This window comes from Balaenoptera borealis (genome assembly GCF_965194805.1).
Source record: "Balaenoptera borealis genome assembly, chromosome: 1".
Classification (NCBI taxonomy): domain Eukaryota; kingdom Metazoa; phylum Chordata; class Mammalia; order Artiodactyla; family Balaenopteridae; genus Balaenoptera; species Balaenoptera borealis.
In genome coordinates this window covers 153,883,489-153,901,149 of record NC_138860.1, presented here as the reverse complement: position 1 = coordinate 153,901,149, position 17,661 = coordinate 153,883,489, and the positions used below count along the sequence as shown (strand labels likewise).

General features: G+C 46.1%; 2 protein-coding genes across 6 annotated transcripts in view; both read right to left on the bottom strand.

Moving 5' to 3' along the window:
* BEND5 (BEN domain containing 5) overlaps positions 1–11,632 on the bottom strand; it is a 47,253-nt gene extending 35,621 nt beyond the window's left edge. For 2 of the 5 annotated variants that reach the window (XM_082371356.1, XM_082371358.1), the window contains exons 1-3: positions 11,236–11,308; positions 8,132–8,382; positions 7,821–8,001 (exon numbers count right to left, since the gene is read on the bottom strand). Coding sequence is in view for 1 of the 5 variants with exons in the window: in XM_082371355.1 (XP_082227481.1) it covers positions 11,236–11,461 (226 nt within the window). In the remaining 4 variants the exon portion in view is untranslated. Of the gene's footprint in view, positions 1–7,820; positions 8,002–8,131; positions 8,383–11,235 lie in introns of all 5 variants that reach the window. The other 3 variants (XM_082371357.1, XM_082371355.1, XM_082371359.1) reach the window with 3 other exon arrangements.
* AGBL4 (AGBL carboxypeptidase 4) overlaps positions 1–17,661 on the bottom strand; it is a 1,392,661-nt gene that overhangs the window by 247,581 nt on the left and 1,127,419 nt on the right. The window lies entirely within an intron of this gene.

The window sequence follows — 17,661 nt, the reverse complement described above, 5'->3', positions numbered from 1 at the left end:
TAATACTATCAGATATACTTCATACTCACTAGGATGGCTACAGTCAAAAAAAGAAAAGAACAGAGAATAAACATAACAAGTGTCGGGAGGACATGGAGAAACTGGAACCCTCATACATTCCTGGTGGGAATGTAAAATGGTGTAGTCACTATGGAAAACAGTTTGGCAGTTTCTCAAAAGGTTAAACAGAATAACCATATGATCCAGCAATTCCACTCTTAGGTATATACTCAAGAGAAATGAAAACATGTCCACCAAAAACTTGTGCACAAACGTTCATAGCAACATTATTCATAATAGTCAAAAGGTGGCAACAACCCAATTGTCCATCAACGGATGAATGGATAAACAAAACGTGGTATATTCATGCAATGGAGTATTATTCAGGCATTAAAAGAAATAAAGTATTGATACTTGCTACAACATGGATGAATCTTGAAAACATTATGCTAAGTGAAAGAAGCCAGACAAAAAGGCCACATAACATATGATTCCATTTATATGAAATGTCCAGAATAGGTATATCTACAGAGACAGAAAGTAGATTAATGTTTTCCAGGGACATAGGGGAAAGGGGCAATGAGAAGTGACCACTTAATGGGTAACAGGGATTTCTTTTTAAGTGATGAAAATTTTCTGGAATTAGATAGTGATGTTTGCAGAACACTGAATTGTACACACTTTAAAATGGTTAACATGGTGAATTTTGTCTTATGTGAATTACACTTCAATTAAAAAATAGGCTACCACTTTTAGAATGTCTATTACCGACCAGATGCCACTCTACGGCTCTTCACGTATATTACTATACTTCCCAACAACCCTGCAATCAAGTATTAGCTGCATTTTTTTCCACAAAAGAAGAAATGAGACTCAAAGAGGGCCTAAAGCCACCTAGATGGGAAGGCACAGAGGCAGGATTTGATCTAGATCTCTTTGCCCCCCAAGCCCATGCTCTATCCTCTCTAAAAACACATGCCAGAAATATGGTTGAGCCATATTCATAAGTGCTGAATGAATGAATGATGGCTCTAGATAAGGACATCTAAATTCCCCAGCCTGAAGTTCAAAGCAGAAGACCACTTTACTCCTGCCCTCCTGACACACCCCTCTGGCCTCAGGAAGTCCCCAGATAGCAGTAACTATCGCCAGGCACAACGAATTAGCTTGTAGGCCAGGGCTCAGGGCTTGAATGGGTTCTTTGAAAAGGTAGGCTGAGCAGTACAGGAAGGTCTGGGTGACAGAAGTAAGTTCCTGAAAGGAGCAGAAGGAGACAGTCCCTCCAATCACACGTCCCCTGACCTGGATCCTGGCTGCCCCAGTGCTTGGCCAGGGGGATCCTGAGGCTCCGCTGAGCGATAACTACCTGCTGGCTCCATCCTAACGCTCCTCACTCTCCTCCCTGAGCCGTGCTCCCTGGATGAGGGCTCAGGAAGATCTGAGGCCGCCACTTGTCCTTTTCTGCAGTCACCGGACATTCGCTGAGCCCTCGTTCTGTGCTGAGCACTCTGCTAAGCGGTCCTTGTCTTTCGGATCCTCACAACCCAGGATGTACCAAGAATCCCAACCAGAATACAGGGCTTGACTTCCTGAGAGATGCTGGCTCATGTGGGGGCAAACCTCCAACCTCTAGGCCTTCCTAATCCTAATCCCAAATTAAAGGTGATGCCTCACATCCGCACCTAGTCGACAGAAGATTCCGGAACACTCAGTGTCACCGTACAAAGTGGAAGAACTGGTTGGGAGAGGGAGGCCCAGGATTTAACAAAAGCAGCCCAGTCTTTCCAATCAGGGAGTCCTGGCTTGGAATTCTGGCTCTGCTACATACTAACTGTGGGAACTTGGGCAAGCTACTTCACCTGTCCGAGTCTCACTTTCATTATCTGTAAAGTGGGGATACTAAACTGTTTTCCAAAAGGTAGTGCATATAAAACACCAAGCACAGTGCCTTTCTTGCCCCAGGTGTTCAGTGAATACTGGCTGTGAGGCTACCCCTGTGGGCTACGTCATTGGTTTTTATCCTGTGGCAAAGAGAACCACTGCAGGTATCCGGCACAGATTGAGACATGATGCAAGAGATGTTTGGGGAAGATTAATGTGGCAATGGCAAGCAAGATGGATGAGGTGTGAGGAGGAGACTGAACACAGGGTGACAAGAAGCTATGACTCTTGACTGGTCACATTAATGAAGGTGAACGGTGGTGTGGATCATCTAAGACAGCAGGTGACTTCATGCAGCATTTTAATGTGGCTTTGGAGTATGCTTCTGGCTTTGCATTCCAGGAAACCACAGAAGAAATCAGCAGTAGACTCAAAAGGATGAGTCAACCCACCTTTGCAACTGCTCCAAGTTTAAGACCAAGTAATCAGTTTTAGTGTAAACAGAAATAAGTATGTAGCCTCTGAAGAGACAAACTTCATTGATTCTAACTTCCTGATTCTTTTGTTTCCAGGGCAAGAAAACCACCAAGGATTTTTGGGCATCAACTTTCTCCTCCTCCTTTCCAGCTACTATGTTGCCAGCTAACTGCATTCATCTATTCAACAAATACTGAGTAAGCAACTACTATGTGCCAGGCCCCATGCCAAATTCTTTACTAACATCAATATATTTAATCCCCATAATGATTCTATTGAAGCAGAAACTGAGGGTCAAAGAAGTGAGGTGGCTTGCCCAAGACATAAAGTTATTAAATATAAGAGCCAGAGTTTCCAGTCAGGCCTGCATGTCACTCGGGCCCTGGTTCTATCATCTAATTATCCTACAGGAACAAGAGAAAAATTACCAAGTTGCTGTAACTTCCTCAACCAAACTAAAAGGCACATATAAAATGGTGAGTGTGTCAATATAATTTCCCAAGTGCCAGCTTTTTTCCCAAGCCCTTGCCTACATCCAGGAGAATGCTGTGATAAATTCCCAAACTGAACTTAGTATGACTTGATACCAACCTCCTGAACTCCAAGCTTATCAAGACCACCAAGCCCTAAATAAGCCCCAAATAGAGGCCCTATTCAAAGCCATAAAATATGGTAGAAGCTGCTCTTCAAAAGTATAGAAGAACTTGGTATTTGTCATTAATCTAAGAGGGGGAAACATCCCATTAAACTTAACCACTGGAAAAAAAAATGGAGGCGTGGTTAATGAGCAAATAGTGTTTTAGAAAAGAGGCTGGTGGACAGGAAATCCAATGCAATTCTGTCTTCAAACGTGAAGACACCCCTGAAGAATTTGAAATACAGTTAAAATGGGAGAGGTACTGTCTTGACTCCCATTTTACATAAAATCATGCTGGATAATTAAAAGAATCCAATGTCAGAGTTTAATGTGGTGTGGGCTTGTTAGCTATGATGAAATTCTGAAAGGCTAAACATAAACTGTTTTACATAGGTTTTGTCTTATTTTAAAAATACCTATATGCAAGTTTAAAGTTCTTCATCTGTGTAAAAACCTTGCAAAGTCTTATGTTTGCATTAAAAACAGGCATGCCACAGAAAAGGCATGCATATCTCATTCTCTGGCCTGTGGTGTTCGTTTTTTTAAAATCCAAGGCAGACAAAATTCTCAAGTTTCAAGGATTGTATCTAGCCAAGACAACACGAAGATGAGTGCCCCGCTGTGGTAAAGCAGAAAGAGACACGGGTTCGAGGCCTGGCTTTGTAACTCACTCTCTGGGTGACCAGTTACTTCCTTTCAGCTTTCTTTTCTGTAAAACATAGGGACTAGACTAGAAAACCTTAAGAGATCCTTCCAGCTGTGTGACCACTGGCCAGCCACAGGGAATTCCACTTCTCTTTCTCTTCTATGCAGTGCCGGGCAAGAGTAGATGATCTAATCCCTCCAGGTGGGCTCGTTTGAAGAAATGTCCTGCTGAGACCATCCGAAAGGGGAGAGAAGAATTGCCAGCCAGGTTTCAGTAGGTCTCCCTGCTCTCACTCCCATGGCCTCACTGGCCTTGGCACAGGGCTAGGGCACAGACAAAACTAGGGACCTCATCCTTCTGACTCATTTGTCTAGCTACCCTCATGTAATAAGCGGCTCCACCCTAGGGTCACAGAGGGGCAAAACATGGGGGGAGACGGTAAGCCTTTCATGCTAAAGTCAAGCCCCAGGAGGATTTACAACACCCACAAGTTAAATTTTAAACCTGTCTTCTCCTTGGTCCTCTAAATCGCTCCTTTCCACAAATGGTGGCACCCACGACTAAGCAAGCTGTTCTCTCAAGAATGCTTAGCCACCATAGTCCTTATCAGCTACCTATATTTAATGAGTACCTACTATGTGCCAGATACTTTTCCATATTACCTTGCTAAATAACATAGTGGGCAAGTTGCTCGTTACCATCTCTACATTACATTTGAGTACCTGAAACTCAGAGAAGTGAAGTAATCTCCATAAGGTCACACAGCTTGTAAATAGCAGAGTCACAGTTTGAACCCAGACTGTCTCACTTCAAAGCCTATCTTCTTTCAGCTCTCTAAATTTTCCTCCTTGATACTCAAGGAAGCGACCTGGGGGAGGGGGTCATTTAACCAATTCTCCCATAGGACAGGATTTCATTCCGGAATATCCACCTCCCCTGACAGGGAGCTCATCACTATGCTTAGAAGCCCTTTCCATTGTTCATCCACTCTCTCTGCTATTATTATATTCCTCCCACCAACCGCTTTGAATTCCACTCTCTGGACCTAATTTTGCTTTCTGGACCTCAAAGAACAGGTCTGATTCTTCTTCTGGTGGGGCAAAACTCAGACATTCAAAACTACCAAAATATCATCCCATGCAAATCTTTTCTTCTCCTGCTTATATATTTAGCTGTCCTATCCTACTATGTCTCACCAATGAGCTCAGAGGAAAAAGTAGCTGCTGTGTAGTTAAAAGAAACGAAAACAGGCTTAGATCTGGGATACAAAGACCTCGCTCCTTATTTGATTCCCAGGACACCCATCTCTCCTGGTTATCACTTGATTCTTAGTCCATCTCTGGCTGCTTCTCCCCAGTCACCTTTTTGGGCTCTTCTTCTTTAGCTGTGCCCTTAAAAGCTGGTGTTCTAAAGAGTTCTGCATGATTCGCTTACTCTGCCCCCTCTCCCTCTGTGACCCCACCACTTCCATGGCTAATGACTTCCCCATTGGGATCTTCAGCCCGACTTCAGAGCACTCTCCTGAACCTCGGGCCACATGCCTAATCGCTCTCCTGGAGTATCTGCCCAGATATCCCATGGGCCCCCAAGATTCATCTTGTCTCAGACTGAACTCATCATCTCCCCTTCCAACCAACTACTTTTCTAATGCTCCCCACGGAGGGAGGAGAGCCCAGATCACCACATCATCATCATCACACACATCACCACAACCAGACAGGTCCCAAGTCCTATGGATTCTCCTTCCTTAATCCATCTCAGAGCCATCACAACCATTGCCACCCTACTTTGGGTATCATACTTTTTGACTGACCTGACTCACAGTTCTCCAAAAGCTTCATGTGCATGGGAAGACCTTAGCCCACTGCCTGGCACCTACAGCACCCACTAAACAATTGTCTGAGTAGCTCTCTTCTCCCAGGGTAAAATTAGAAGCCTTATCTCACAAGGGTGCAGACAGAGTATGTATATGGTAATTCCTAGCACTGAGCCTGGAGCCTGGTGAGTACTTAATAAATATTTAGTGAATGAGTCCTTGAAGGCAAGAAACAATGCCTATTCCTCCTCCTGTATTTCCCTCCAGTATAAGACTGACCACCTAGTGTAACTTAATACTTGGGGAACTTAAATGAACCAGAGAAAAGCTCTTCAGGGTATGTATGCTTTTCCAGTAAGCCTTTTAAAATGAAGAGTACACACATCTTCTCTCTCTAAGGAGCTTATAAGACAAAGCACGTAGGCACAGTGGAAAGAGAATAAATCTTGAAGTCAAAGATCTAAGTTTGAATTCTACTTTTCTGGTGCATTTTTAAAAATAAACACCAGTGTGCTCCTGAATGACAAAAAAACACACAAAAGAGCAAGACCTCAGCTTGCCTGGGGCAATTTCTTCTTTCATCCTGTGAACCAGAACTCTGAAGTACTCAGCAACACATACCATTTAGCTGTAACAAATATGTGGTTCTTAAACATGACAAATCACATCACACGGGACCTTAAATGGTTAACACTTCAGTAGAATCTGCAACAGATGACAGCAGGCAAGTTCCAATCTTCGCTCCAATGTACATCAGCAGAACATGTCAAAACCTAAATTAAAAGTTTTCACTTGCTTAAAAAAAAAAAAAAAAAATCCTTTCGTTGGCAGTCTCCCACTGATGACATGCAACAATCTTTGCATATGAAATCGGCTACTCCCCTGCTTCACTGCTAACTTTGTAGAAGTTCCAAAGCATTTCTGGAGCAAGTGATCCATTTGGACCAACAATGCCAAGCTGGGACCTGAGCCCTGAATGAGCTAAAATTACCAAAGCAAGAAGAACGTGGCTTTGGAAGCTATTTCCCCCCAAGTGTGGGGTTTCTTCTAGTCAAGGGAGTGATAAAGAATGTTGACTTTTTCCAGGTGAACAAAGTTTGAGGAAACCTCCAAAACTCACCCCAGGTTTCTGTTCTGAAAAACAAGTTGCTGCTACAGGGGTTCCTGTCCTCCCTACTTCTTCTCCCCAAGCATAACAAATGCACCTGTCTTCCCCAAGTTGGTGAGTTCCCCTTGGGCTGACCGGACTACGTGCTGGGCACTATGGATGCAGAGAGAAGGAAGGCAGGTCCCTGTCCTGGAGGAGTTCACTGTCTGGTAGGAAGACAGACCTATTCACGACTAACCAAAACAAGACACAGAATGCTAAGATAAGTGAGGAACAGGAGAGTAAAAGGAGAGCTCCGAGGAAGGAGAGTTTCCCTTGGGGCCTGAGGGCGGAACAGGGAGCTGCCAACGCATCTGTCCACTCCTCTGTGGTGTCCGTCCTCAGCTCACGGGACTGCAAGCATGTCACGTGTCTGCCTTCTCCACTGAAGGTGAGCTCCATGGGCAGAGGCCCCATCTCACACAATGATTAATCCATCCTGGTTGGCTCAGAGGAGTGCCTGAGGGTGTGTTCTCAAGATGGCATGAAGTACCGCAGGCCTGGGGGGAAGCTAGAGAAATGGGGTTGGTCTGGGGCTGCTATGAACGCCCCGGCTGAGAAGCTGAAGTTTTATTCAGTAGGCAACAGGGAGCTACAGAAGGTTCTAAGGAGAGAAGTGACTTGACTAAGACTGTGTTTTGGAAGATTATTCTGACAGCAATTTGGAAAACAGATTGAGGCAGGGTAATCAATTAGAAGGCAGCTGTGCTGCCTTAGATAAGAGCTGGTGCACGCCTGGAATGTGGGCAGTGGTGGTAGAGTTGGAAAGATGTACAAGATAAACCACAAAGCCCACCTAGAATGGGTCCTTTCTCTGTGCTGCCCTGGTGCCTGGCTTCCACCTCTATTTAGCACGTACATCGGGCCCTAAGACCACACTCACCCTGAGGATGACGCCCATTTCTTCTCTGTCGTTCTGCCCGGACAGAAACCCTACGTGGCAGAGCCTGAAAAGTTAACTTTTGTTTCGCCTGGATTGTGCTGTCATTTCAGTCCCAGGACCTCAGACCTGCCGGTGCACTGGAGCATTCGCTTATCACAGCACTGGGCCTGGTGTATAGGAAGTAGGAGGGGGACATTTGACAACAAAAGGAATTTAGCACACCGAATAATAATAACATAGCCAAAGTGCCTGGATAGAATGGCATAGAATTTTAAGACTCTGAGCTGAGAAAAACCAGTTTTGGCCCCATAAAAAAAACCATAAATTCAATACCATGAGCCCCAGTAGCAGACTGGATTGCAGTTAGATAATGGTAAGCTCTCCAAATGGGTTGTTCTCATTTTCAACACGCTGTCTGGCAAATAAGTGAGAGTGACGAAGGAGACCACATCCAAAGGTGAGCCACATCTTGAGATAGGTGGACCATGGAGGATGGGAGCTCTTCTGAGATTTCCTGAGGAAAATGACAACTTAGCAGGGAGGAAAGTGCGTGTGTTCTGGAGGAGGGAGGCTGGTAAGAGAGGAAGAACAGAAGGGGCTGGAAAGCTCAGCATCTAAAACTGTTCCTGGGCTCGAAAACTTGCCTTGAACTGTCAGCTTCACGGACAGTTCTTCTCTTGCCTTTCACTCCTTCCAAGCCTGCTGTGTGGCTGACGAGAACATCAGCTACTTTACAAAGGAGATTTCCAAGTGGGGGCCTGGCACTGGAAGACCTCGGTTTCCAGTCTGGCTTTGTCACTTGTTAGCTATACAGCTGGAGAGGAGTCTCTGAGACTCAGTTGTCCTCATCTGCACAATGGAAATAGTAACAACGGCAATCTCTACCAACAGGGTCCTGGGGAGGACGAACAGAGATAATGCACAGGCACAAAGTAAGACTGTCAGTAAAGGTGTGTTTGTTTTTTCCCCTTGAACTGAAATCAAGGCTATATACTGGGTCTGACACACATGGAAACCATGATGTAGACCAGCATATGCTGGATAATGCAAAGTCCCAAAGCAGCTGGCTTTGACATTTCCTGGACCCAAGAAGAGGTACACCTGAAGACAGCTCTGGGTTGGCCTGGGCAAACAGTAAAGTACCGCGCTTCTCACCAAAAGCCATAAAGCGGCCCCGAACTGCCCCTGAAACTACGCTTTTGGTGCCAGAGAGGGATTAATGACTCATGGCTAATGCACAAAAACATAGCTATCTCTGCCTCCCGCTTGAGGGCTCGCCGCCTCACATCTGGTCCCACAGCACCGTGGTATTCACAACTAGGAGATGCCAGAAGATGAGCTCTTTAAGACGAAGTCACTGCAAGCAATTCTCAGAGCCACCACGTCCAAGATGGGGTTTCAAGACACATGGGAGAGTTCTTCCAGGATAAATGAATTCCCAAACCTACCCTGGCCCTTCCAGTCAGGTCTGGAGCCAGGACAGTGGCTCTAATTTAAAAGCTAACCAGCTGATTGGAATTCTAAATGTGGCCTAGTCAACGGCAAGTTGTTTCTTTTTTTTCCCCTTGCTCTTCCCAAGAAAAAAACCTGAAGAGAGGTGGAGGAAAGTGCTTTTCAACTCACTTTGCTCAAACCGGCGCCACGCTTCTTCTCTGGATCTACTCTGCCGATTTCCAGATGTTGCCTAGGTTTGTTTATGTGTGTGTGTGTTTTTAATTGTTTGTTTTCAATAACCCTAGAGATTTATCAGCATTCCAACTTGGAGGATGAATAGTCTATACAGTCAAGATTCACGGTCCTCACACCAATAAATACATGTGTCTTACTGAAGAAGACTTTTGTCAATTTCCAAACTCAGAGTCTGTGGGGGCTGCCATCTGCCTCAGCAGCCTCTCTGCGGTGCCTCAATAGCCAAGCACAGTGGTGATGTTTACTGCATGAATAAGTGGATGCAGGGACAATCTCTAAAAGAGGAAAGCAGCTATTACACACTAAAACACCTACCTGCCACTGACTCCTTCTGACCACATCACTCCCCCTCTCCTAGGGCCCTTCCAGATCTAGGAGTATAACAGAATCATTAAGAGCATGCTTTCTCTTCTTCTAGCCAAGGGGAAGCTAAGGGTACAACCTACCTATAACCTCCTCAGGCCTATACTGTACTCTTGGGGAAAAATCTCCTAATCCCTTCCCTCAGGTAATTAAAAGCAAGCAAACAAACGAAATAAAACCGAATCAGCTACAAAGGTTTCCCTTTTCTACATACTTTCCTTCACTCTGTTCTTCTGGCCCCAGGCATGCCCAGGTGCTGTGAGCGGGTCTATACCACTGTGCCCCAGGGCTTGCCAGAGAGGCGGTCAGGACACAGTCTGTCCAAAAGGGCCCCAGGTGCCCATCGGGCTCCAGTTCTTCTTTCACTCCTCAACTCTGGCAAACCTACTTTCCAGAGGCAACGGGAGGTGATGGAAAGGAAACTTTTCATGAACCACAGCTCTAAGCTACTGCTAATTTGCCATGGGACCCTAGGAGAGTCACTTCTCTGTTTCAAGTCACAGTTTCCTTATTTGCCAAATTTAAATATGATACATGCTGAATTCATCTTTTAAGGAAAGCTAAGGAAGTTGGAAAGGTCTCAAACTACAAAATGCTAGCAATACCTCCTAACCCCTGGTCTTCTCTTCCAACTGGAGGGCAGCGTGGTTTACTGTCTCTGCCCACTCTGAGGTACACCCTCCTTACCAGCAACAGCTAAAAGGCTGCTCCCCAAAACGGAAGTGATACTTTCCTCATCCACTCGTATCTGTACCCAAGCCTCCTAAAACTAGCTGGGAAAGAGGATCCACTGACTTTACAAAGGAAAAGGTGCCTCAGTGTGGCAGAAAGAACCTAGTGAAGGAGGCTAGGGGGCTGGTTTCTAGTCCTACCACCAAGTGAACCTCAGCATGCCCATCTGTCAAATGGGGATGAGACCACCTGCCTTGCCTATTTCTCAGGGCCCTGGGAAAGCAGGAATGGGAGGTCTGGTCTTATCCTGACCTAGAAACTCTTTCCTGGCTCTCAGCTCTCACTCAGAGAGCCTTCTGGGAGATTCAAAAGGGGTGTGGAGTCTGAGGGATGCTAAGTGCCACTACTGCTTTACCTCTGCCACCTAGCCAGGGAGGGGCAGGAGAGAGTGGCACCCAGTACCCAGTGATCAAGGTCTCTTCATCCTGTCCAATGATGGCCCGAATGGGACAAGGATGTCATAGCTTCCCTCTGTGAAGAGGGACTCCCACCTGGCAAGAGTCTGACAATACCAAGCCTTGCCTCCTCACTCCCAGGCGGTACTAAGGGCCTTAAAGGGAGAGACAGACAGCTAGAGAAACTTAAGGAGACAGAAGGAGCGGAGAGGGAAGGAACTGAGAGAGAGGTAAAGAGAAGGTGAGAGACAGAGAAATGAAGGTACAAACAGGCGGGGAGGGAACAGGAGAGTGAGGGAGCCGGAGAAGAGACAGAAACAGAAAGAGTAGGACAGACACAGAGAGATGGAGACAGACTGACAGCGCGGGAGGTGTCGGGGAGGCGGGGAAGACAAAGGGGACCATCCCGTATTTTTAACTGGTCTGGCCTTCTAGAGACACCCCGTCCCCCAAAGAAAAGCCTCCGGGACGGGAGAAGGGGGCCGGAACAAGCAGCGGCTCCCCCCGGCCCCCTTCCCGGCTCCCGGCCCCCGCCCGGTCCCCGAGTCCCTCCCGGACCGCTCGCTCACCTGCCAGCGCCAAGATCTGGGCCTTGTGGAGCAGCAGCGCGCCCCAGTCGCGGGGGGCGCGCGGGGGGCTATCGGGCCCGGCGCCCAGTTCTTCCGGGCCCCGGTACACGGCGTACACCTTCTGGTTGTCAAAATCCAGCCGCGAGCGGGGGCTGAAGTCGCGCACGCACGACACGGGCAGCGCGTAGCAGACGTTGTCCTCCAGGAACCGCACAAAGGCGTACATGGTGGGCGCCGGGGGCGGGCCCCGGTCGGCCGGTCAGCCCGCGGGGCGGGCGCGGAGGTGGGGACCCGGCGGGGGGCGCGAGCCGCGCGGCCGGGCCGGGGGGCGGGGGCGGCTCCCGGGACCCGGGCTCCCCCCGCTGTTATTGTTCCTGAAAGCACCGCTCTGCCAATCGGCTGCTCTCGCCTGGGCGCGGAACCTGGAGGGAGGGGGGCGGGGGGCGGAGGAGGGGGTTTGGAAGCGCACCGACACTCGCGAAGTCAGACCCGAGCAATCACAGCCGGAGCGCGATTCGCCGAGGGAGGGGAAAGGGCAGAGACGCTAAATCGCGATAATGATAATAACAATAGCCTTGCAGGAAAAAAATGCATTGACTAATATTCCAAGTCGCGCTGCGTGCAGGATTTGTGGCTTCAACGGTCGCACTACAAAACAAATTGCATTGCAACAAAACTGCACTGCACAGGAGAGGAGAGTGTGAGAGAATAAATGCAGGGCAGGGGGCAATCTTGTTTGGATTCCTAAGTGTAAACTTGCAAGAGAGCAGAATTTTGGAGTGTATCAGATAATTGAAACCGCTCCTCTCAACCCCTTTAGTTCATTGTTTTTTTGTTTTTTTCTTTCTGGCAAAAACCGCCAGCTCCCCTGTGGGGAGGGTCAGTCAGCCAGAAATGTTCCCCCTGTGCTGCCAAACTAGTTCTGACCAGAAACTGGGGCTTATCTGGGATTTCCAGTTGGACCAGCTGGCTGGGGCAGTGGAGTGTCTGTCAAGGGCCCCTCTCAGCTGGAGGAAGCAGCGTAGCTTTTCTCCCCTGTAGTCTTCCTCCCGTGAAGCACCCCTTCGCAGAATGCCTGTCACTGAACTGGGACCAGCTGGAATGAGCAGGGGGCGGAGGGGTGGTCGGAAGAAGGCAACCCCAGGGCTAGCTGGGCATTTCTGGAGCCCCTCGAGGAGTTCTGACTGTGCTCTGTGTCATAGGAGCCCCATTCTACATTAGAGGGGGTCAGCAATCCCCGCACTGACGCCTCTGAGAGGGTGGGCTTTGTATCAGATATGGCTACTTCTATTCCTGGCACCTGATAGGGGCTCAGTGAAGTGGGGGTGAAAAATAATAATAAATAAAAATCCACATTCACCCAGCCATGCAGCACACCCATACTTTTATTCAAGTGACCAATATTCACTGGGTATGCGCTACATGCCGGATTCTGGGCTAAGGGCTGGTGGTAGAGAGGTGAACAGACAACACAAACACCTGGATCCCTTGCGGTGTAAGACAGTGTACCAGAACTTAAGTCTCAATTTTGGATTCCTGTGCCAAAATTAGGTTACTGTATGAATAACACACCTTCTCTGTCCTGGAAACCCTTACAATCTGGTCTGAAAGTATTAAAAAAGTATAAGTAAGTAATTATGTTATAGTGAGAAAAGTATTCTCGTAGAGGAATGCTGAATTGAGGTGGCAGACTGAATTAAATGTTATATTTAAAAAAAAATTCATTTTAATGAACTCAACCTGTAAGAAAAAGACAAAATAAATGTGCCAAAATGTTGTTTCTTAGTAGCGGTGGGCGATTTTATTTTCCTTTGTGTGTTTATATAACTATTTTCCACAATAAGCAGGGATTACTTTATAATCAGAAAGCATTACACATTATTTTTTTTAAAAAGCGCTGGGCTCACATTTCAGATCAGCTACACTAATGATTAAGTAGATAAACCAAAAACCTCCAGATTATTTCACTGTGATTTGGGGAGTACATTATACAGGTGAAGGCCATCAACATGCAGCTCTCAGATCCAAATGTACAGGTCAGATCTAGTTCCCTTAAACTTAGCCTCTGGCATATATGCAGTGACAGCCAGTTATGACCACATGTTCTCCTGATGCAGATGTTGAACCTCTGTTGCCCCACATACTTGTGGAAAAAAGAGGAGCCACTCTGATTTGTTCCAGCAGGTTGGTTTATCTTCATGATTATGATTTCTTTGGACTGATCTTACATGAGTTTTTATTTTAAGAATACATTCCTATGGTGGTCAAGGGGAAGTAATGTGTAGCAAGACTTCTGAAAATTCACAAGATGAGTCGTGCAGAGCTGGCCATATTTAATGAAATACCATGAAGCTCCAAACTATGTTTGCGAAATAATTTCAGGTAGCACCGTGGCCAACCTCCTAGCCCATCTAAATGAGAGCGACCTCAAAATACATTACCAGTCTCATCTCTACCACCTTCCTGCACACAGTACACTCCAGAAACATTACACTATTTGACATTTCCCAAGAGAGCATGTTTTATCAGGTCTCAAGCCTTTGTGCTTGGTTCTGCCCTCATCCTGGGAAGTTCTTCTTCCTGGAGTGCACAGTGACCTCAGCCTCCCCTGAAGGCCAGCTCAGATGTCACCTCCTCTGTGAAGCTTCCCCAACCAGCCTCTCTCCTCAAGCACAGGCAGTTTCTTTCTACTATTTTGTCCCAGCACCTTTTATCCTCCCTCATTAGAATGAGCTCTTTGAGGGGGGACAAAAAAGCCGTGTAACCTCAGCATCCCAGGATCCTAGCACAGGGCTGGGGAGAAAATGCTTATAAAACAAATGCATTAAAGAAAGACACAGCATGAATAACAAACCTCTTGCGTGGTTTTTCTGAACATTTGTCCCTTCTTTTCAGAGTTGGGGCTGAATCCCAACTCTCTCTTTCCCATTCCTGGTGATCAAAGTGCAGATCACTGATTCTACTTCTTGTGAGACAGACACATCCATGAACATATTAAGTATCACTGCACCCGCAGGTTCAAACAAATTCCCCACCCAAGTCAGTGTAAATCGTTCTCATGAGGGGGCAGTTCCATTTTCCAAGAACCCAGAAAGAAGGAAAGAACAAATAATGACGTGGATGCCAACAGAGTAAACACGGACTCAATTCACTTTGCATGTAGGTGCACAGAATGGATTCTAGAGAAGCAATGGTATGTACAAGATACTCAAAGAGACACACTTCAGCAGCCTAAGGGCAACAGAAAGACACCCAGAGTTTCTGCTTTCTGTGTGTATCACATAGTCAGTCTTTTAACACAGCTTCTAGAGAACCTACTAAGTGTGCCTCGTCTGTCCTAGTGAAAACCGGAGTCAGAGTACCTCTTTGATCCAGAGACTGTTGCCCCAGGCTTTACACATACCAGAAACTAAAGCTGTTGATGGATGATTCATTGATTGGCACACAAAGACAGTTCAAAAGTACAGATTTCATACTTAAAGAGGTGGCTAAAAATGTCAAATTCAACCAAATCACAGTTGAATCCCCTCTTCAATATCCCTGCCAAGTGGTCATCCAGATGCTTCTTATATAATTCTAATGTTAGTAAGTTTACCAGCACACCTTCTCTTTGGGACACTACTGACTGTTAGAAAGGTCTTTCATACTTACACTGAGGAAGAAGCTGTCACCTTGTAGCTGTCATACTAGGTTCACCACCAAGAGTCTCAGGCCAGCCCATCAGATATGGAAGAACTGGGGATGCTATCTCATTAGGTTCTTGTTTGTCTTCTGCCCAGACATCGTCACTTCCTTCACCTGTCTCTCCTCATATGACCTGGTTTCAGTGATGATCATTGTGATATCTACTTTTCCTCTGAAGTTTACTTACAAACCAAGCATGCCAGGTAACAAATATATATGATTTCAACTAATTTCACACTGAACCCTTGAAGTGGGTATTGTAAACCCCATGATAGAGTTAAGAAAATTAGCAAAGCAGTTTGGCTCTGGGGAATCCTGGAAGGCCTCTGGTCATATTTGCATTTTAGACATTTTAGACTAGAAGCAGTGTGGGGTAAGGACTGGGGGGAGGCAAGACTGGGGAGTGGGAGGCCTGTGATGAGGTTGACTGTCCTCTCCCTGCCCCTCCCCTAACTCCCTCTTTCTACCAGCCAGATGTACTTTGCCTCTTGTCCAAGTCATTTTAATGGAGCAGAAAATGTACACATATGGGGCAGGTTTGTGACTGTGTCTGCATTGCACTTTCCTGTTGAGTTTTGCAGAGCCTTGGGTTAATGTCAAGCTCCTTCAGCTTAGCCAGCTGAAGCATGATCAGGGGCAGCAGGGGGACTTATGTTTCATATTACTGCATGGAATTCTCAGTGTACTTTGTAAAACTATTTTAAGGAGACCTGGTTTCTGTGAGTTTTTAAAGCAACTGGAGCGTGTCTTTTCAACCTCTCTGCTAATGATTGACCACATTTTTTCATGATTTTGCCTTTTTTCCCTGTGATATTTAATTTGACTTTTTAAGTATTTGCTTTTTAAATTTTTTTTTTTTTTTTTTTTTATTCTGCCCAGAAAAGCAACTTGCTGTGCTATGAGCTCAGGGCTATTGTCTTCTCAGGCTGATTCAAGGAAGGAACGTTGATACATGGCCAGGAGGATCTGGGACTGTTGCGAGGCCCATGCTGGGCATTACCCTGAGCTGCTACTATCACCCAAAGGCAGTGGCATCAACCCAGTATATCTGTGTGAACTCCTGATAATGAAATCTGGTTGACTCTGGTGGTGGGGTTTTAGGCAGGGGAGGAGAGGGAAGGAGACAGGGGGAAGGAAGAGAGGAGTTGCTCATTGAGTACAACCTCAAAGCCCAGTGAACACTGCCTGGAGTTAGGGGGAATGCCAACTTGTCATGTAGGTGACCACCTGGAGGGCCAAAGGTATATGGGCTTTGGAAGCAGGCCAAGGATTAAATCCTGACTTTGCCACATTTTTGCTGTAACTTTGGGCAAGACACTTTGCCTCCCTGAGACTCAGCTTGCTTACACATAAAATGAGGCTAATGATATGTATCTTCTGAATGTATTATGAGATCTGGGGCAGGAGTTTTTACCCTCTCTGTGTATCAGAACCACCTGGGGAACTTAAAAAATATCCCACTCCCAGGTCCTATCCCCCAAGATCCTGATTCAGTTCGTCTGGGGATGGGACCTGGGAAATGATTTTTTTTTAATTCCCAGATTATTCTAACATCAGACCAGCTGAGCACCTCTGAGTTGGAAGATTTTAAGGTAACATGGCAGTCGCATAAGAATTGCTCAACCGGGGCTTCCCTGGTATCGCCAGCCAATGCAGGGCACATGGGTTTGAGTCCTAGTCCAGAAAGATCCCACATGCCGCAGAGCAACTAAGCCCGTGTGCCACAACTATTGAGCCTGCACTCTAGAGCCTGTGAGCCACAACTACTGAGCAACTAAGCCCATGTGCCACAACTACTGAAGCCCGCGTACCTAGAGCCCATGCTCCGCAACAAGAGAAGCCACCGCAATGAGAATCCTGCCCATGGCAACGAAGAGTAGCCCCTGCTTGAAACAACTAGAGAAAGGCTGCGTGCAGCAACGAAGACCCAACGCAACTAAAAATAAAATAAATTAAAAAAATTTAAAAAAAGCATTGCTCAACAAATCCTAGATATTATTTTCAGGGTAAATATACAGGGCTCTGAAATGTCTATGTAACCTCTCTTGGGCACAATAATTTCTTTGTTTGAAAAATGACATACCAGTGTGAAGTGAAGACAGTATATTGTAGTCTTAGGTCTTATATACAAATCCTGGCCTAATAAGTAAGGCTTATCCTTACTAAGTGTGGCCATGGACAAGTTTCTTAATCTCTCCAAGCCTCACTTTTTTCATGGAAATATTAATACAGCTTCATAGGGTTGTTATGAGAATTAACATTTTAATAATCCATGTAAAATGCTTGGTACAGTGCCTGACATATAGTGAGTTCTCAGTATATGATAGTTCCTATTACTATTATTATTATCATTATCATTATCATTATTATTACTAGAGCTCTTATCCCCATGCTGAAAGATGCCTAATAAATGTTTACCGAGTCAAATTGAATATAATGAGCTAAACTATGCTGATAATTATCCAACAAGCACTCCACAATGCTTCCATCCCAGTGCCATCCCCTTTAAACCACAGCCTGTGGGCACAGGTGGTAGTCACCAAAGGAGTTCCCAGATCTCACGTGTTCAAACGCCTCTGAGGCTACAGGCCTTGCCCAAACCTGCAGCAAACACTTCCAAGATAATGTGTTTGGAGCCATTCATTCTTTCAAATGGACTTTTTGAGTATTTTCTTAGAAGAAATAAAAACTTGTATGTATTACATAAAACGTAACATGCAGACGCATTTACAGCAATCTGAA